This window comes from Pan troglodytes, chromosome 12, assembly GCF_028858775.2.
Source record: "Pan troglodytes isolate AG18354 chromosome 12, NHGRI_mPanTro3-v2.0_pri, whole genome shotgun sequence".
NCBI classification, from domain to species: Eukaryota; Metazoa; Chordata; class Mammalia; order Primates; family Hominidae; genus Pan; species Pan troglodytes.
Genome location: NC_072410.2, coordinates 85,445,849 through 85,467,072, shown reverse-complemented (window position 1 = coordinate 85,467,072; position 21,224 = coordinate 85,445,849). Strand labels below are relative to the sequence as shown.

General features: G+C 40.6%; 1 protein-coding gene and 1 non-coding gene across 3 annotated transcripts in view; one reads left to right on the top strand and one right to left on the bottom strand.

Moving 5' to 3' along the window:
- The window catches only part of QPCT (glutaminyl-peptide cyclotransferase), a 48,367-nt gene that overhangs the window by 4,883 nt on the left and 22,260 nt on the right, over nucleotides 1-21,224 (top strand). Inside the window, exon 1 of one of the 2 annotated variants that reach the window (XM_001167364.8) lies at nucleotides 14,870-15,087. The exons of the other annotated variant lie outside the window; for it this stretch is intronic. Within the exon in view, the coding sequence (XP_001167364.3) occupies nucleotides 14,968-15,087 (120 nt within the window). The 5' untranslated portion in view covers nucleotides 14,870-14,967. Of the gene's footprint in view, nucleotides 1-14,869; nucleotides 15,088-21,224 lie in introns of those variants that run through there. 2 annotated transcript variants of the gene reach the window in all.
- LOC112208330 (U6 spliceosomal RNA) lies at nucleotides 1,989-2,095 on the bottom strand. Its single transcript, XR_002942732.1, has one exon. It is a non-coding gene; the product is annotated as a U6 spliceosomal RNA (small nuclear RNA).

Here is a 21,224-nt window from a genome sequence, read left to right as displayed (position 1 = left end):
GCCAACAGAGGAAGAGAACAAAGATGCTACAGACCTGAATAGGAAGCCAGTATTAAAATTAATTATCCAGCCAGGCGTGGCGACTCACGCCTGGAATCCCAGCACTTTGGGAGACTGAGGTGGGCGAATCCCTTGAGCCCAGGGGTCTTGAGCCTAAGAGTTCGAGACCAGCCTGGCCAACGTGGTGAAACCCTGTATCTACTAGAAATACAAAAATTAGCCGGGCATGGTGGCCCGCGCCTGTAATCTCAGCTACTCAGGAGGCTGAGGCAGGAGAATTGCTTGAATTTGGGAGGCGGAGGTTGCAGTAAGCTGGGATCGCGTCTCTACACTCCAGCCTGGGCGACAGAGGGAGACCCTGTCTCAAAACAAACAAACAAACAAACAAACAAACAAACAAAAAAACTCTTACCAGGACTGACCAAAACAGAGGAGTTGGGACTCCCTTCCTGGAGCGTGCAAACTACACCAGCCCAGAGGAATCAGTTAGAAGAAAAGGGTTGGGATGTGATTTCAAAGACAGAGTACAATCTGGGCTCTACCATTTAGTAGTTTTGAGCTACTGAATCTCACTAAAAATTCATTCCCTTACATGTAAAATGAGGGGGGAATAATTACCTCACAGTGCTGTTGTGAGAAATAAATAAATGAATAAATAAATAAATGTAATGTTATTATGCACATAATATCATCTGCCTGGTTATACACCAGGATTCCACCATTTAACAAGCTGTGTGACCAGGGGCAAATTAGCCTCTATGTGCTTCAGTCTCTTTGTCGTCTGTTAACTACGATGATAATAATTCTTCTTCCATGAATTATTATAAGGATTAAATGAGATAATACATGAAAAACACTTTTTAAAAAGCCTGGCATACAGAGAATGGTCAATAAGGGTTAACTATTAATATTGTTATTCATGCTAAAGAATTAGAGCTTTTCACATCTCTGTATCTCCTCCTGTCCTTTGGCAGCACAGAGAAAGAAAAGTTGCTAAGCTTGATTCTATGGAGGGAAATTTAGAAAGATAATAAAGAACTGAAAAGAAACAGGAATTTCTATGGTCATAGAATGAGTTCCTCTTTACATCATCAAAGGAAGATCTTACTGCACAGGTCCTCAAGTGACCAGAAGCTGTCACTATGGCATTTTCTGTACTAACAGCTTGAAGTATTCTATAGTAAGGGTAAAATCACTAAATAGATTTATATTTGTTTATTTTTAATATAGTTAGTCAGAATATAATGACCTGAACATTTTACTATTATTTGTACTCTTATCATGACACCTCAAATTTCAAAACCTTAAGTATTTCTAGAAAGAATTCTGACCATATTCCCCTAGATTTTCAACTGTTTCCTTTAATGTTCTTTAAATGATGATGGCTAATTTAGCTGAAGGTGAATTGATTTTAATTAGGTTGCTTGGTTTTTTTCCTAGACTCCCCTCGAGATTTTATAGTCCTTGATGTATTGATTCACTAAACATTTTTGAGAGGCTACCATGTACAAGACATTTGATAGGATCTATAGGTAAAACACCTCCTGTTCTCAGGAATCTGAAATTTATTAGCTAAGCTATGTGAAAATCTATAATACGGAGAAGAGAGTTAAAAAAGAAAAAAAAGCAGGAAACAAAATAGAGGGTTAGAAGATGTCAGGGAAGTACAAGATAAATCCCTGACCTGGGGAAGACTGAATGAACGGAAAAGGAGGACTTTTGCTGGGCCTGGAAGAAAGAATAGGATTAGGAAACATGGGGGAGAGGAGTGGGAGAAAAGAGAAATTCGAAACTCTAAGTGGAAGCAATAGAGCAAGCAAAGGCACACAGATGTGAAGACATTGGGCATACTTGTGGACCAAATACTTCAGTTGGGCTGAGCCATAGCGTATGTATTTTTTCTCACACAATTGTTACAAATGGAGACATAAATCAAAAACTATACAATTCACCTTTTATTTATTATTTATTATTTTATTTTTTATAATTTTAATATGGAACACTTCACAAATTTGCATGTCATCCTTGCACAGGGGCCAGGCTAGTCTTCTCTATATCATTCCAATTGTAATATATGTGCTGTCGAAGTAAGCACTAAAATTCACCTTCTAAAAGTGTAGAATTGGCTGGGTTTTTAGTGTATTCACAAAGTTGTGCCACATCTCCACTATGTAATTTCAGAACATCTTCATCACCTCCAAAAAGAAATCTATTAGCAGACACTCCCTGTTAACACCATTAGTCTCGGAGTTGGCAGGCCCACCCAGTGGGTTCTGCCGGGAGCCCTCAGGCAAAGACTCCCAGATGCTTGCTGTTGGAAGCCCCTGAAAGGGCATGCATGGGAATGGTGAGTATGGAGGGATACTGGCAGGGCACCTAATGCATCTGCTACATAGGGCTTCGATGTCTGTCTTACAGATCTGCATCTCTATCCTTGATCTTTCTATAAGCACCTGAGTGTCCCACAGAAAGACCACAAATTCCAAGTATCCCTAATTGAACTCATCTTTTCCTTGTAACCTCTTCCTCTTCCTATATTTCCAATCTTAGTGCATGGTACCACCGTCTATTTATCCAAGACAGAACCTACTAAGTCAGCCTAAACTCTTTTCCCTTGTTCTCTAGATCTAACTGGTGACCAAGTCCCATCAATTTCATACCATTATGTTTCTTGTATGGTATCTCTTTTCTTCTTTTCCACTGTCTCCTAGTTCAGGCCTTAACTAGCCCTCACCTGGTCCACTGAAATGATGTTCTAAGGTTTCCTACCTCAAATATTCTCTTCTGTTAATTTTAAGAATTGATACATGTGGTGATAACTGTCTCCCCTCTGCTACCTGCTAAGTACTTCCAATATTCATTCACTTCAAGTTTCTCCTCTGTAAGACCTTCCCTGTCCACTCCAGGTCATATGGGAATCATTATTCCTTTCTTTGTGCTCCTGGCATGTTCCTTCATCGCACCTGTGACACTGTATTGCGCAACTATTTATCTTACTAAACCACATGCTTCTGGAGCGCCGAAGCCATAGTTAATTTATCCATATATCCATTGCAGAGTGCCTTGAACAGTATTAATGCTCCATTGACATGGTTGAGTGTTAGAGGTTTGGGAATCATTGCATAGGGTAGAGAATGAAACTATGGGAAGGGATGAAATTTCCCTTAGGGAAGTCCAGGAGCAGGAATTACATTTGTTGAGATCCTACTCCGCTGAAGGAAGCGGGACTTTAGGTTTGGCCCCAGAGACTCTGCACTTTCCACTAATTACATACAGACTGAAGAAGGTCCGTTCTATTTGGCAATTACAAGTTAGTTTGTTAATTCTGATGAGAGAAGTCAGGAGAAGATTGAGGGCCAAAGCCAGACTGCAGTGAATTTATGGGGTAATTTTTAGATGAGAAGAGGACATAGAGAGTACGCTGGTGATTTTCAGATTTTCAGATATCAATAACCTATAAATTTGTTTAAAAATGGAGACTAAGCAAGTTGCCAACTTCTTGTTTTACCAATTGAGAACACTGAAGCAAAGCAACACTTCAGCATCACTAATCATTAGGGAAATGCAAATCAAAACCATAGTGAGATATCTCCTCACATTCATAAGGATAGCTACTGTGAAAAAAAGACAGAAAACAACAGGTGTTAGCAAAGATGTAGGGAGATTGAAACTCTTAGGCACTGTTGGTGGGAATGTGAAATGGTGCAGCTGCTATGGTGATTCCTCAAAAAATTCAAAGTAAGGTTACCATATGATTCGGCAATTCTACTTCTGGGTGTATATCTAAAAGAATCGAAGGCAGGGTCTTGAAGAGATATTTATACACAGATCTCCATAGAAGCATTATTAGGAATAGCCAAAAGGTGGAAGCAACCCAAGTGTCCATCAACAGATGGGTGGATAAGCAAAATGTGGTATACACATAAAACAGAATATTATTCAGCCTTAAAAAGGAAGGAAATTCTGAGACATGCTATACCATGGGTGAACCTTCAAGACATTATGTTAAGTGAAATAAGACAGTTTCAGAAAGACAAATACTGTATAATTCCACTTATGTGAGGTATGTCCTTAGAATAGTCAAATTCACTGAGACAGAAAGAAGAATGGTGGTTGCTAGAAGCTGGGGGGAAGAGAGAATGTAGAGGTATTGTTTAATGGGTGCAGTTTCAGTTTTGCAACATGAAAATAATTCTAGAGGTGGATTGTAGTGATGGTTGCAGAAAAATGTAAATGTGTTTAATGAACTGAATGTATTTAATGTTAAGATGGCAAATTTTATGTTGTATGTATTTTACCACAATGAAACAACAAGAGAGCAAGACAATAAAAGACAAACCCAAGAACCTACAACTGATTATTCCCAAATATGGAGGAAGAATGTAAGATCAAAGATCAGACTTTGATTAAATATAATTGCCTTATTAACAACATTTTAAAAAATGTTCTCCTTTTGCAACAAACTGAGCAAGCATAATCATGGACAGGCATTAATATGGAACTGGCATTTGGGAACTAATGGTGTAGATTACATTAAAAAATGGAAGTGAAGGGAAAGAGTAATAATTAAAGGAGATATCAGGGTCAAGGGAAGATCATTGTCTGCTTGTCGTTAGCCTACTGGTTAGGCTGTACATTACATACTGTAATGAATCAAATATTTCTCCATATTTGTGGCAGGCACTAGGTTTTATAATCATAAGGTATGTGTTTTTAGACACAACATTTTTCAAGAACTTACTATACTACCAGGTGCCTGCCATTTAAGGATTATATTATCATAATTTTTTTACACCTGCAAAGGATATGCTAAAGATGTGTGCATGTGTGTACTATAAAATAATAGTATTCTGTAGCTATCTGCATAATTGAATAAAGATTAACATGTAATTGTAGCACACAGAGAAGTTTTATAATTAGGCTATTGTCTATCCACTTTACCAGGTTTCCCTCATATTTTCAGTCTCTAAAAATCACGAATAGGCCAGGCACAGTGGCTCACACCTATAATCCCAGCACTTTGGGAGGCCGAGACAGAGGATCATCTGAGGTCAGGAGTTCGAGACTAGCCTGACCAACATGGAGAAACCCCATCTCTACTAAAAATACAAAATTAGCTGGGTGTGGTGGCGCAAGCCTGTAATCCTAGCTACTCGGGAGGCTGAGGCAGAAGAATCGCTGGAACCTGGGAGGCGGAGGTTGTGGTGAGCTGAGATCGTGCCATTGTACTCCAGCCTGGGCAACAAGAGCGAAACTCCGTCTTAAAAAAAAAAAAAAAATCCTGAATAATAATTGTTACTGCATTCTTTATCTATGGCTCAATCTTTTTTTTTTTTTTTTGAGATGGAGTCTCGCTCTGTAGCCCAGGCTAGAATGCAGTGGCACGATCTTGGCTCACTACAGCCTCCGTCTCCCAGGTTCAAATGATTCTCCTGCCTCAGCCTCCTGAGTAGCTGGGATTATAGGCATGCACCATTACACCCGGCTAATTTTTATATTTTTAGTAGAGACGGGGGTCTCACCATTTTAGCCACGCTGGTCTTGAACTCCTGACCTCAAATGATCCGCCTGCCTCGGTTTCCCAAAGTGCTGGGATTACAGGTGTAAGCCACCATGCCTGGCCTATGGCTTTGTCTTTAATGTCATTTATTTCCTGTCTGAGACATTAGTTTGTTTCTCTAATTGATGGTCATTTTCTCTAATCAAAGAATAGAATCAAAAGAAGACCATTTTTCCTCAGAGTGGAATGAAGATGTACAGTTCTCTTATGGCCCTTCCTTTTTGCTTATGAAATTTCCTTTTGGTCCCCTTTCTAAAATTACTACTATGCTTCTTCCTGATTGTAATACAGATCTAACACTGTTAGAAGGAAATTTTTTGGAGGACTAAACAAAGATATTATAAAAGGCAATTAATCTCTTTTCCTTTCTCACAGAGCTCTAAATTCAAACTTTAGTGTTCTGCATAATAGGTATGTGATTTACTGAGGGAGGACCATAAAATATCAAGGTTTGGGCAGTAACAGAAGGGGATTAGTCTTACTAAAATTCTATGCTAAGTAATTTAAGCTTCTTTTTTAGGGAAATTTAGATATACTCTTGGCCTGGTGCTACTAATTGTGAGCTCTGTTGAAATGCTTTCCCAAACATTAAAATTGAAGATGGATTAGTTCATCTAATTTATTATAATCTGAACAATAGCATATATGTGAACCGTAGTGTTGAAAGGATTTTTTATGATCACAATCTGTACTAAGTATTACTAAAACATTCAAAATACTTTGTGAATGTTTTCACGTATAAAAATAAAATGAACAGCATAAATTCATTCTAAATTTAAGCAAAAGTTAGATATTTATAGGAGCATATGTGGTTTTAGGGCCGAATTTGAGTTATGGTGTTATGTTGCAACTTTCTACTGTTATTATTGTTAATAGCTATGTGTGGCATAGCCAACTTGTTTTTTAAATAACTGTTGCTATTTTCTGTGAATGTGTCATTTTTATTTGCTTAATTAATGTTCTATTTTGGACCCTGTGGAAAGAGGTTTTAGAGCCTTTCTTCCTCTTACTTGACACTGATGGGCCTAACCTGAGTCTTAAAAGCAAACTTTTTCGTGTTGTTTGTTTGGTAAGACTTGAAAATTACTCTTAGAATGACTGTTCTTTCATGAAAAGCCAGAAAGAGACTAATTAACAAGCACAATTAACATTATAAGATTGAGAGAAAGGATGCTTTTTCAGTTGTCTGATAACAGTCTGTGTAGCCTGATCAGTAGGAAAATATCACAATTTCATATCTTTAAAACATGGATAAGTAGAATATAACACCGCAGAAAATCCACAAATGACCCCAAAGCAAAAGACAACTGAGTGGCTTCGTCTTGACTTTAGGTTATGTTAGTTTACATTTTGGCATTTAATTTTTTTGAAAAAAATTTCCCTTTCCCCCTTCTACTAATAGATATGATATTAGATATATGATTAAAGGAGACAAAAAATACAAAAATGAATATTGTACTTAAAATCTACAGATAAAATACTTTCAATGGTATCTGATTTTAACTTCAGTAAAAGCTTTCCTCAGCTTATTGAAAGTTAGATTTTAATAGCTACTTAAATTTTCTCCTCTGAAACTATAAAAGCCTGTAGGGTAGAGTAAAAGTACACTGCCTGCAACTGAATCAGCTTTGCATGGCTTTGAACAGATGACTTAACCTTGTACCTTAACTTTTTTATCATTAACAATGAGGATAATAACAATAATAATATCTCTCATCATACTTATTTATAGAATTAGGTCTTAAAAACACATTATTGACACACTTAACATCTCTGATCATATTTTTAACTTACACCATAAAAATTTAGTAACTCTGAATGAAAAATTCTTGAACTAACAGCTTTTTACCTTTCATGTTCTATCATTAATATGTTGCAGAAGGCCGGGTGCGGTGGCTCATACCTGTAATTTCAGCACTTTGGGAGGCCAAGGTGGGTGGATTGCTTGAAGTTAGGAGATCGAGATCAGCCTGGCTAACATGGTAAAACCCTGTCTCTACTAAAAATACAAAAATTAGCTTGGTGTGGTGTTGCACGCACACCTGTAGTCCCAGCTGCTCAAGAGGCTAATGTGTGAGAATCACTTGAATCCTGGAGGCGGAGGTTGCACTGAGCAAAGATTGTGTAGCAGTCTGGGTGCTGGGTGTAGCACTATGCTACAGCCTGGGTGACAGAGCAAGAAACTGTCTCAAAAAAAAAAAAAAAAAATATATATATATATATGAAATTGGTGCTTTATCTTATTTGATCCCACAAGATGGAAAAATTAAACATAGATGAAATTTTTTGAATAAAATGTCAACATGTATGCCTCTATAAATATACAGACTTAAACATTATATGCATAGATGCTTCCTGTAACAATCAGTTGTTTGTAACTTCACATCATAGGCAGTTTAGGTACTGTGTAGATCAGTGCTGTCTATTCTGTGAGCTGTAAAGAATGAATTTTGTGTGTCAGTCTTTGTCTTTTGCTGGGCTAGGTGCCAGAGCTCCGGCATTGGAAGGTGGTTGACTTGCAGATTGGTGAGAAGAATTTACTGACAACAGTATAGGTTTGAAAAGGAAAGTTTTACTAGATAGAAAGAAAGCTGCAAAAGAATGCAGCAGGGCACCTCAGCAAGGGAGGAATTGTGGTGGATTTTCCCTTAGGCGTATTTATGAACCTTAAAGCGGGAGTTTAATGGTAATTTGGACCCTATTAGCCACGTAGGTCATGATAAATGGTTAAATTTGTAGGCATTTTGGTGCCTTGATGTCAGCAAGTGTTGCACAATGAGTTTCAACATACATACATTCTGGAGATGTATGGAAATTCTAGTTACTTATAAATTTTTGAGAAAGAAGCCTGGAACCAGATGCCCGCTTTAGATAATAGGGAAGTCTAATTACTTCTAAATTCCTCAGACGAGGAGTTTTTTCCTCTGGATGGCTGGCTTGATGGTCACCAGGTGACCTCCACTCTCTTCATCTTTGATTCTACTTCTCATCTCCTTGAGTGCACTGAAATTTCTTACTAGAGATTCATTTCTTTGGACCTTGAACACTTTTGGTTTTCAGAGCTCTCAGAGAAAAACTGATCAAAAGTATGATAAATTATTAAATGGATAAAAGGAATTTTGTTTGAGGGGCATAATTAGTGTTTGTGAAAGGAATCAGGGTTTATGGGGACTGTTCCTCTGTCCTTCTTCAAGAGGACAGCGCATGTTATTTAATAGGACTGGGAAGTGAGAGGGCCAGAAAACCAGAGAAGAGGAACGTTTTTTTTCTCCTAGCTTTTATTGCCACCTTGACCCGACCTCTGATCTGGTGAAAGAAGTTGGGAATATTTACAGGAAATCTGGATTCCTGAGATTTCTAAGGAACACTAAAAATCTGACACTGGACTGCAGAGGCAAATATTTTAATTTTTCACTCTGCTATCGAAAGAGGTGGCGGACAGATTCAAACAAGAATATAATGTAGGACTCTTTACATTCTGTGACTATTAAAGGAATGAAAGGCAGGGTGCTTCAGTACTAGACTTGCATGGGGCCGGAAAGTTGGGGGGTTTGAATTTAAGCTGCCTACTTCATAATTTGTCTAAGGCTGGGCCACTTTCCCAATCTTTTTTCCTATTATCCGCAGGGCCTTATGAAATAACTACAATGCAACATGACTATTAATGTTATAGTTAATCTGATTATATGATTTTTGCTGATGTATTTCTCAAAGTGTGTGACTTAATGCAATGATTCTCAGCCGTGGCTGCACGTTAGAATCACCTGGGGAGCTTTTAAGCGATCTGATGCCCAGACCACACACCAGGCTAATCATATCAGAATCTCTGGGGGTGGAAGTCAGACATCACCATTTTCTAAAAAAGGCTTTCTAGATAATTTCCATGTGTAGCTACAGTTGTAAGCATTGGTTTAATGTATAATCATCTGTCTCTCTCAAGTAGAATGGTTTTAACATAGTGATTCTCAAATGTTTTGGTCTCAGAACTCCTTGCATTAGTAACAGTAATTGAGGACCACAAATAGCTTTCATTTATGTGGACCATGTCTATCAATATTTATTGTATTGAAAATTAGAACAGGCATTTTACAAATACTTAATTATGGATTTATTTTAAAAGAATAAAGTCATTGCACTAAAGACACATGTTTTATGAAAAAATACATTTTCCAAAGTACAAAGAGTTTAGTGAGAAGATTGGCATTTAAAAAAATCTCTTTAATTTCTGACTTTTTAGATGACAACTGGATTCCCATATTTGCTTATGCATTCCATCTGTTGTGATATATTAATTTGGTTGAAGTACATGAAGAAAATTTGACCCCACACGGACATGTAGTAGGAAAAAGGAAGAGTATTTTAATAGCCTCTTCAGATAACTGTGGATAATCTTCTTCATTATTAAATCAAAACATAACAAATGATAGTGTCATAAAAGGTACAACTTAAAATCTGCTTCTAAATACATGTTTTTATTCCATTACATTAAAATCCACTGGGTGTCTGTTATACTTTGAGTGGAACTTTTCTTTGTGACTTTGTAACATGATGAATTGAACATTTGGAAAATATTGCTTCACTGAGTTATGCAGATATTCCAAATGTTGAGCATTTCATTATATATAATAAATAATCACATTTGTTAAAATCACCAATTTTGTCATAAAAGTTGTTGCATATCAGGAAACTGTCAAGCTTATGGTAGCAGATACAAGTTATCCAAAAATCCAATTTTTACTGCAAAGATCGAATTTTATCACTGGCAACAAACAGTGTCAGTTATTTTCCTTCAAGGGATAGGCGCACTTTATTCATCTTCAAATGTCTGCCAAATATCCAAGTCTGAATAATCATAATTTATCAGTCATTGTTCTTTCAATTAAATTGGAATTTCATGAAAAAAGTAGCAAGTTCACTATGCTTCTCTCTCTCTCTCTTTTTCTTTTTTTTGAGACTGTCTCTCTCTGTCACACAGGCTGGAGTGCAGTGGTGTGATCTCTGCTCACTGCAAACTCTGTTTCCCAGGTTCAAGTGATTCTCCTTCCTCAGTCTCTGGAGTAGCTGTGACTACAGGCACCTGCCACCATGCCCAGCTAATTTTTGTATTTTTAGTAGAGATGGGGGTTTTATCCTGTTGGCCAGGCTGGTCTCGAACTCCTAACCTCAAGTGATCCACCTGCTTTGTCCTCCCAAAATGTTGGGATTACAGGTGTGAGCCACTGCGGCCCACTATACTTCTGAAACAACGGTACAAATACTTTTCTTTGAGACAATTGCCCTTTGGTGTGCAGCAGAAGTGTTTGATTTCTACCTCCTATTTTCCCATGTGAGTATAAAGAGCTGCATACTCTCAATTTGTGCTTCCAGTTAAGATGGAACTGGATTTGTCATCCCACCTAAAATATATTAAAAATGATATTCACAATGGATTGGATAAAGAAAACGTCACACACACACACACACACACGCACACACACACACACACACCCTGGAATACTACCAGCAATTAAAAATAACAAAATTTTGTCTTTTGTAACAACATGGATGGAACTGGAGGCCATTATCTTTAGTGAAACAGCTCAACTAGCACATGTTCTCACTTATAAGTGGAAGCTAAATAATGTATACACAATGACATGAAGAGCTGAATAATAGACATTGGAGACTTGGAAGGGTGGGAGGGTAGGAGGGATGAGAAATTACCTGATGGGTAAATGTATACTATGTTTTCAGGTGATGCTTACACTAAAAGCCCAGACTTCCCCACTATGCAGTATATCCATGTACCAAAACTGCTCCTGTACTCTCTAAGTGTATAAAAATTTTTAAAATGATGTTTAAATATTGGAAAAGAGGTATCACAGGAAAGTGGTGAGAAAAGGGAAAATGAAATGAGATGAGCGTGATGTTTTCTCCAGCTTACTGCTTTGAGAATTTCCAGGATGCAGTGCAGGTAGGAGGAGTCCACACAGAGCTGGTGGTCTCCATGAGATGAAAACGCAGACTTGAGGAGCTCTCTCTCCTCCTGTACTCTGTCCTGCTAGATTTAAAATCTAGCTTCATGGAGAGACAGCTTCAGAAGGCAGTAAAACAACAATTTTATTACTTCATCAATGACATTCTTAAGTGAAACTGGCTCTTTTTCTTTTCTTTTATCTTCCTCTTCTTTTTTTTTTTCTTTATGCGTGGCAGTGAAAAATACTAAGATGGCTGGGTATGGTGGCTTACGTCTGTAATCCCAGCACTTTGGGAGGCCGACGCAGGTAGATCACCTGAGGTCAGGAGTTCGAGACCAGTCTGACCAACATGGTGAAACCCTGTCTCTATTAAAAATACAAAAATTAGCAGGGTATGGTGGTGCATGCCTGTAATCCCATCTACTCAGGAGGCTGAGATAGGAGAATCGCTTGAACCTGGGAGGCAGAGGTTGTAGTGAGCCGAGATCGCACCATGGCACTCTAGCCTGGGAAATAAGAGTGAAACTCCTTCCAAAAAAAAAGAAAGAAAGAAAAATACAATGACTACAAGTATAGATTTTCCTCCTCAATAGTACAGTTTTGTGTCCTGTCTTGATAGTTGCTAAGGTGCCAGCATTTTTACCCATCATTGCTTTTGCAACATCAGTGCAAAGTCTATACAGTAGAAAAAAATGAATCTTGTTTTGGTATTATTATAAAAGTTGATTTGACTTTGGAGACAGCCAAGAGGGTCTTGGGGAATCCCCAGTATCCATGGACCACACTTTTGAAAACTATTGTTTTAATAGAACCTTCTGGTCATTACTACTTTGGTCTAATGGTGTCACTTTAAAGGTGGGACTGGGTGTAGGAACATCCTGCCATGGCAGCTTCATGGAGAAGATCTGTTTTGGCAATTGGGTCCTTCATTTCCTTCACATCACAGTATGGAATCTATACTATAATGGAGGTAAAAATTTCTCCACTTGAGAACAGTGTTATCACTGTATATACAACACATTTTTTCCATGATGAAAAACAGGGTCTGAAACTTTAATTAAAATTGAAAAGTCATTAGTTATCTTCCATGGGAAGAGTTTGAAGAAAGGAAAAGTTGAAGTAGGGCAAAAATAGCAGATATAAGGGATTTCTAAACGTTTCCCAAATCAAGGAACAGAGAAAAGAATGAGCGAAGGAAAGGAAAAGGGTATTTAGTGTGTAAGACACTAGAAAAGATATGCATAAGGAATGAAGTGATACATATATAGTGGTGTTGGATTTGTAGATTCGTGGAAAGTTGGCAGAAAAGCTTACATGTAAAAAAAAAACCAATGTATTGAAATCAGTCTCACTAGCTATGTGGAATGTTTTAGATTTGTACCAGATACAATACATGGATACGTTTGTGGTGGATACAGGAGATGCGCTGCCCAGATCTGCCCCCAGGGAAGGACCCTGCTCCAGCTGTTGGAGGCCGGCTGGCCCACAGCCTCTAGCAGTTAAGCTCTTTTGGCTGGAAAGCTGCTTACAGGAAATCACTCCATGGAGGTGCAGAGATAAGGCCCCAGCCATTTTGGTCCAGTGTGGAACAACTTTGACGGTCTTTTTCAGCTTCAGGACTCCCATGGAGTTGGGCGAGGTTGTTGGGCCCGCTTTGCTGCTAACTTCTCCCTCTGTGCTCTCCTGTTCCCCTTCTTCCTCCCACAGGGGTTTGTCCCAAGGGCACTCCCTAATACACATCCTGCATGTGAAACTCTTGTCTCAGAGTCTGCTTCCTGTAGATACCAAACTGTAAGAACATCTTATTGACTTAAATATAACCAAAATTGGAGAAACTTAGGAAACAAAATCATCATTACGTTATGTGCTGACATTTTAGCTTATTTCTATATTTCTTGTTTTGAATTGCTCATACTTAGCATGATAGTACCTCTCACATTTTGTTTCATTTAGGTTTGCTATTTCCACGTTCTCTTTCTTATAGGAACCATATTGTGAAAAGACATAAAGGTAATAGGGTAAAAAAAAGAAAAAAGCAAATAGGCTCTTTATTACCCAGCCACTCAGGAAATGCACTATTTCAAGGTTGACCCACGCAGCAAGAGAGGAAGTATATTGGGGAATTTGACAGTGGTTTAGTTCTGAAACTGGAGCCAGTAGAAAGTTCTGAAGGGGGTCCGATGATCAGAACTGTCTGTGGGTTTAATAAAGGTGTATTTAATTTTATTTAAGCCTGGAGATTTAAATTGTCACTCAAAACTCTCAGACATGAATAGGGTTAGCAAATCTGTACACCAGGAAAGGAGTTGTTTACATCCTGTCTTCTCCTACAGCTCCAGAGGAGGGCAGAACAGTGTATTTCCAGGCAAGCCCTCTCTTTAAAAACTCATAGCCAAGACTGGGAAGACAGAGTGAGTGGGTGGGCCTTCTGGCAGCTTCCTTACCTTCAAATCTTTGCTCTCTGTGAAATGGTTCTGCTTCAGTATCCTTGTTCTGATTTTTCTGGGAACTAGATGTTACTGGGAGATGACTCAGAGCAGGCCAAGCCCTGATCCTCACTGTGGAAGCAAAAGAGGCTGGTGAAAGTCAGTGTCCTGACAACTTGGACCAGAAACCTACAGACAAAACTGAAATGTTTTCCTGCCCTAGGATTATCTGGATAACAATGACCTTTGATGTTACAAAGTAAATAGAATTGTGTTTGGCTTTTCCTTTTGGGGCCATGCCTTGGAGAAGATGACTCCTTCAGAGCCGCTGTGAATATTTTAGATCTCATTATTTCAGATAATTACTTTGACCATCCTTTTCAATTTGAGAGTGTGATGTGAGGCAAGGCAACTATTTGTGAGAAAAAAGAGAAAAGGCAAAGATCCACTGTCATACTTTTGCTTGTGGGTTCCAGTCCAGGCTTTCTATGGGGGGTGGGGGGGGTGTCTCAGTCTCCCCGTCTGTAAAATGGGATTAGTGGATTAAATCCGGGAAGGTTGGACAAGCACCTAGGACGGTGCCTGGTGCCGTGTTCAGCAGACGTCGATTCCCTGTCCACCCCTTCTTTAGGAGCCGTGGGAAACACTTCATAACTCCCCAGGGTCTGGTGAACCCTTCCTCCCTTTTCTGTTCCCTGTTTTGGCACTGGAGATCATAAAAAGGCTCTTCCATGTCTCTTCCTTCCTTCCTTTCATCTTCTCCAAGAGAAGGAAGTGGCCGCCTTTGTTAGCTTGGGTTCAGAAGCTTGTGTCTGTCACCCAGGGCCGCCGAGCCCCGGGGTTTGCGAAGGTCCGGGGTAGGAGGGCTGCAGCCTGCGCGACGCGGCGGGAGGCTACCCGGAGGCGATGGGAAGGCGGGCGCAGTCGACCCAAGGGTGGAGAAGAGGGAAGGCGAAGGACGCGCGTTCCCGGGCTCGTGACCGCCAGCGGCCCGGGGAACCCGCTCCCAGACAGCCTCGGAGAGATGGCAGGCGGAAGACACCGGCGCGTCGTGGGCACCCTCCACCTGCTGCTGCTGGTGGCTGCCCTGCCCTGGGCATCCAGGGGGGTCAGTCCGAGTGCCTCAGCCTGGCCAGAGGAGAAGGTGAGGGGCTGTTTCTGCGTAGTTGTACTTGAGCGGCTCTGGTCCGATGCGGGGACCCCTGGCCGGGTCAGCCCTACCTAGGCAGAGCGGGAGGCGGGGCAGGGCCGCGGTCCTCAGCCCAGGCACCGGCGCCCCACCCGGGGCCCGGAGGAGTCGGGGCTCTGCGTACTCGCCGGGGTGCCTCGGCCGGTCCGGGGCTGTTCTGGAGACGCCAGGGGGGCTGGGTGATGTCACTGGCCTCTCCTGGGCTGCGGTCTGATGGGGGTGCTGATAGGCACAGGAAATGTGTCTCGCCGGCGGCTGCTGAGCCGGGAGGCGAGGGCGCATCGCGGCGCCACCCCCCACTCGGGACCCGCGAGGGCAACGGGGCCGGCGCTCCTGGGCCGCCAGGGTGCGGGGTGCGCCTGGGGGTGTGCCCACAGCCCCCCCGCTGCTTCATCCAAGGATGCTGCTGGGGAGCTGAAGTGTCCCTACAGTCTCAGGACGGATGTGTGTTGTTTGTTTTAGATTTTTAAAAGGAGCAACTCGGCAGGAAGGACCTTTACTGGAGACCTGCTTACTTTAAAAGCCTTTTTCCCCCACTTAAAAGAGGGTACCTGCTATTTTCAGAGAAAATGGATCTAGTTGTAGGTAGAAATCGCATATAAGGAACTTAGGATAAAAGTGATTTGCAAGTTCCCTCTGTAAGAAGTATATGGGTTCGGCTGGGCGGGGTGGCTCACGCCTGTAATCCCAGCACTTTGGGAGGCCGAGGCGGGTGGATCACGAGGTCAGGAGATCGAGACCATCAGGGCTAATATGGTGAAACCCTGTCTCTACTAAAAAATACAAAAAATTAGCTGGGCGTGGTGGCACGCACCTGTAATCCCAGCTACTCGGGAGGCTGAGGCAGGAGAATGGCGTGAACCCGGGAGGCGGAGCTTGCAGTAAGCCGAGATCGCGCCACTGCGCTCCAGCCTGGGCGACACAGCGAGACTCCGTCTCAAAAAAAAAAAAAAAAAAAAAAAAAAAAGAAAAGAAAGAAGAAAAGAAAAAAAGAAAAAAAAAAGAAGTATATGGGTTCACAATTACATGGGTTCACAATTACTTCCTTTTCTTGTGTAACAGTTTTGAAATCATGAAATTGCTAAGGGATTGTGCAAATATTAATGATGTCAGCATAAAATAGTATGTTATAGAGATATTAAGAAAAGCAGCAAAGTGAAGCGATATAAACTTTGGCGGTGTTATTGAGCAGACCTTTTACACACTTAGAGTATGCCTGTATTTACTCAAATGTTTGAAATACAGGGCACACTGGTGAATGCCCACTCCCACCCAGCTACATGCATATATATACGAATAGCCCATTTCAATTCTTCGGATCTAATGTAATCACCACTCAGGGGTCACAGCAGGCCCCACTTACACATGGAGACCACAGGCCGCAGGGAACCTGGTGGCAGTGAGGGAAGTCTGTAACATAAGAATAACTTTATTATAAGGAAAACAACTTCCCATGGGGGCCCATGAAGAAGAACGTGGAATGACACAAAAAAAATCCTCTCCTTCTTCTCTTCACTGAGAATACCCTTCTGGTCAGAAATTGGGAAGAGAACATTACAGACTAGAATATGGAGCCACACCAAATGTATCTTTGTGATACATCTAAATGGAAGGGAATAAGTGAGATGGAAACTGAACAAACCACTCTGAAAAGATCATTTGTAGGTGTGTGTAGGCACGGGGTATTTATGGGTGGGAAAAGGTGCTGTGATTCTTAAAATATTTTAAACCAATGAGAATTTAACTTTTGAGAAACGTCTTTTAAAGCATGAATCCCTTTTATATTTATTTTAAGAAGCTTCTGATCACTGTTCCATTGAGAAACTGAATGTTTTCAAATCATTAAAAGCAAATGACAATCAGCCATCACATTTCCCAGTTTCTAGCTTCCTCCCCTTATTCTGTAGACCTTCATAAAGTCTTGCAGCCTGGGTGATGAATCGGTCCACACTAAAATATGTGCCTTCCTACTTTTTATGGTGTTCGACTATTTTAATCATATGACGTATGTCTTTGGTACACTGGTCTGCTAACAGGTGAGGTGTGGTAAAGAAAGCATTGATTTTGAAATCCATTTCCTTCGTTTTGAAATAAAGATGTTTCTCTTTCAGTGGCTTTGAATATGTAAAAGCAGATCAACTCTAGTTTATGGTGGCATTCAGAGGCCATGATTTGATTATATATTTGAAACCTGGAAACAATTTTTCCATAGTAACAATATTATAAATTGTTAAACTCCCAGGTGGGCACACACCTGTGTATTTAGAGGCATTGGCATCTGGGTATGGGGTGTTTTTTATATATATATAACATATATATATATATATATCCACCTCACTTGAACTTCACAGCAACCCCCATGAGGAAGGTACATTCATCCTCAATTTATGGTTGAGGAAACTTGACAACTATTGCACTAGCGAACTGAAGAGCTAGGGTTTGGCTTAAGCCCTGATCTCTCCTTTCTTCTTCTGTGCTTTTCTAATGGTAGATGAGTCCTGGCTGATGTACCCGGAACAGTGCCCAGGTAGTGAAAAAGTGTGGGGCTAGCAGGGAAGTTGGAGGGCCAGATGAAGAGCTTACTCTCTCTTTCTGGGTCAGGGTGGACCCTAAATGGCATTCCAAAACAGGTAGTTTGGTTTTGGTACCTTCTCTTCTGACACCCCCTATTTTCTCCTTTCCTTGATCTCCTTCATGCAGCTTAAAGGTCATCATTAGTCTGAGTGTTAATCCATATTCCAGAGTTACTTCTTCTGAATCTTCCCCAGGCCTTTTGGTCACCAGTCTTATTCCTTTAGTACAGGCCCATTCCTTTAGTACAACATTGTCAACTAGCTATTAAACAGAATCTCATTAAATCATTCTTCCTTAGGTGCGAATGACTGATGGCTTTTGAGGGCTTTATATGTTCTTTAAAAAATATTAGTTCCGATAAACTAAAAAGTCTGGCTTCTATTGAAGTCTTCTAATTATAAAGTTGACATGTGCTCATTTTAGAAAACTTGGAAAATACAGAAAAATACACTAAAAAAAAACTAATGTCACCCATAATCCCACTATTCAGAGATAATGGCTATTAACCATTTTGGTGTTTTTATTTCTATCTCTCTCTCTCTCTCTGCGCGTGCGTGTGTGTGTGTGTGTGTGTGTGTGTGTTATTGTTGTTGTTGCATTCTAATGGAAGCAACGACGGAGACTCTCAGGCAGTGACGTGGAAGTCAGTCGGGGGCTGGGTGTTGGTAGGGACAGAAAGACAAAATGTCATTTTGGAGCCTTACCATCTAGTTGGTAAGTACCATGAGATCCATTTTACAGATATGGACTCTTTCCTAGTCACAGCTAATAAACGAGGGAGCTGAGATTTCACCCTAAGCTGTTGTGGTTAAAGCCCGCACGGCTCTGCTTTTAAGTAGAGGGCTGCTTGCATTTTAGAAAAGACAGATGTTGTCTTGTTCAGTTCCTAACTATTCTCCCACTGAATTTTTAATATCAGTGGCATCCGACACACAGAAGGAGTTCAGTAACTGCTGATTGAGCTGACTTTGCAGACAGACAGAGGTGTTAATCTGAGAATTGCCCGGGAGACACTCATATAGAATAGAAACTGGACTTGCATTGGCTGCATTTCTGTAATGATCTCCCTTTAATTCAGTCTTTTGGAACCTCAAAACCCTTTGCAAGCTGGGCCAACTCTATCAATTATGTAATTAAAACCCTCTTTAAAACCACATGATTAGCCTAGAAGAGATGCTTCAGGATATCTGGTTCACACTTTTGGCTGAAAGATTCTTGCACTCAGAGCAGACTTATTGTCCTTTCTGTCTGGATGAAAAGACAAGGCAGGGGCTGTAACAGAGCCTCATTCCTCTGAGAACACCTGCACCAATAGAAAATTGTCTAAGTGTCTTTTAACTGAGATAAACCTACAATAAATTGGGGTTTGCATTTACCATTGGGCTCAACTTTGTTTTTGCCTGAGTTACTTTCCCCCTGCTGAGCTCGCTCTTTCTTTCCAGCTTTTTCCTCTTACTCATTCATCTCATCTCCACCTAAATTTGTATATCTATTGAGTTCTGAGAATAAGACCCCTCAAACATTGAATGCATGCTATTTAGGTTGGGAAAGTCAAATGCTTTTCCACACAGGGCTTTAATGAATAGAAGGCTTAAGTAGTTGACTGAGTGTAGTTGGTTGTTTCCTCTTCTCTGTCCTTCAGTTACTGGGAAGCTTTTAGCTCTGGGATTTTACAGGGGCATCTTTGCCCCCAGAGGGGCAAGGAGAGTCAGGGCTCTTTACTGAAGTATGTTAATTAAATGGTTGAGCCCAGGAGGTTGAGGAGCAAACACATGTAAGTCTCTAGATTCATAAGCATCAATAGGCCTGGCCTGTCTGCTGGATTTACCCTTTAATTATCCATTAAGCATTTTTTGGTGCTATTTGCCAATTTGGTTTCATCTACAGTATCTCTTGTAGTTAGAGATGCTTGGGGGAGGGGGCATTTATTTTGTTCCTGTTTTTTCTTAAATATCTTAAGAGCTCTTTCAAGCCTCTAGAAACCAGCTATTTAAACACAAGTGATTTCGCTTCACTCTGGACATGGAGTGAAAGCTTCTATCCACAGTGACCAGATGGGCTTTGGGATAGAGTATTGGACAGTAAACAGACAAGGAGCCACTGGTAAACAGCTTTTGACACAATAGTTTTGGTTGTCATAGTGACTGCTTGGGTCAACCCAGCTCTTCATCATCAGAAGCATCGAATGTCAGAAATTCAAAAAGAGCAAAGCCCAATAACATTGAACCACAGCACTTCCTGGCCATTGCAGCAGGTAGCCACCTGTCTCTTCTGTCTTTATGCTTGCTTGTGCATTCAGCTGATTTATTATTTGCAATGGCAGAAAAATGCCCGTGTTACTTTATTATTATATAAATACAGTCTTAGCAAAGATAATTTTAGAAAGATAGTTCATCTGTTGATTGCTTTTTTGATTAATTTGCCCAATATTTATCAAATGCTCAAGATGAACCAGGCCCTGTGTGGCCTGTGTGGGAGAGAGAGGTAAACAACAGAGAGAGAGGGAGTTCCAGGCCTTATGGAGCTGATGTCTTGTATGAAAGACAGACATTAAACAAGTAAACACACAAAGAAGTGGCCTCCAAGCTGCAAGCTGAAGTGAGCAGGAGTTAGCCAGGTGAAGAGGAAGGGAAACAGCTTGTAAGGCAGAAAGCACCGCAGATGCCAAAGCCTCATGGGGGCAGAACCTCAGAGCATTTGGGGCCTGGCCAAATGCCAGAGTGACCGAAGCATGGTGAGCAAGGGTGAAGGGGGAGATCAGACAGGCTTCTGTTGGCAGGGTTGAGTAATAATTAACCATGGAAGTCTTCTGACCTCTTGCCTCCATATTCTTCTTATCCCTTCGCACATTTCTATTGCTTTGTCTTTCAGCTTCAGCTTTCTTTTCCAACTGTTGTTTGGGAGCTGGCATGAGGACTTAGATCCTGGAGGTACCAAGGGATTTAAAGCCTGCACTGACAAGTTTATCAAGGAAATGTATTTAAAAATGTCCTACCAATAAACAAAGACAAATCTTCTGATGTTCAGGCACAGCATCAATATTCAGGAATAAACTGGAAGTGCATAAATGAGACAGCGAGGCAGAGTAAAACTAGCATGGGATTGGAAATCCCCAGACAGCGGATCTTTTTGTGGATTTACCTGTAACTCTCCTTCAACCTCAGGAAGTCAGCTGGTTTCTATGAATCTCAATTTCCACTAATATAAATGAAGGAGGTTGGAGACTAGAGCATCTCTAAGTGGCTTTTCCAACTTTAAAATTCATTCTATGGCTCTTTAGTGTTTGATAGAAGGAAATAGTAACTAACACATTGAATATTTACTATGGCAGTTTACATATGTTAGTTCACTTAATTCTAGTTACCCTAGGATTCAGGTATTACTACCTCTGTTTTACAGATGAGGAAATTGAGCCTTAATGAGGTTTAGTAACCTGGAAAGAGTTACAGCTAGTAGGTGGTGGGGTGCTGAGTTGAGAGGCTGAGTTGAGAGGGTCTGTCTGATCCTATAGCCCATGC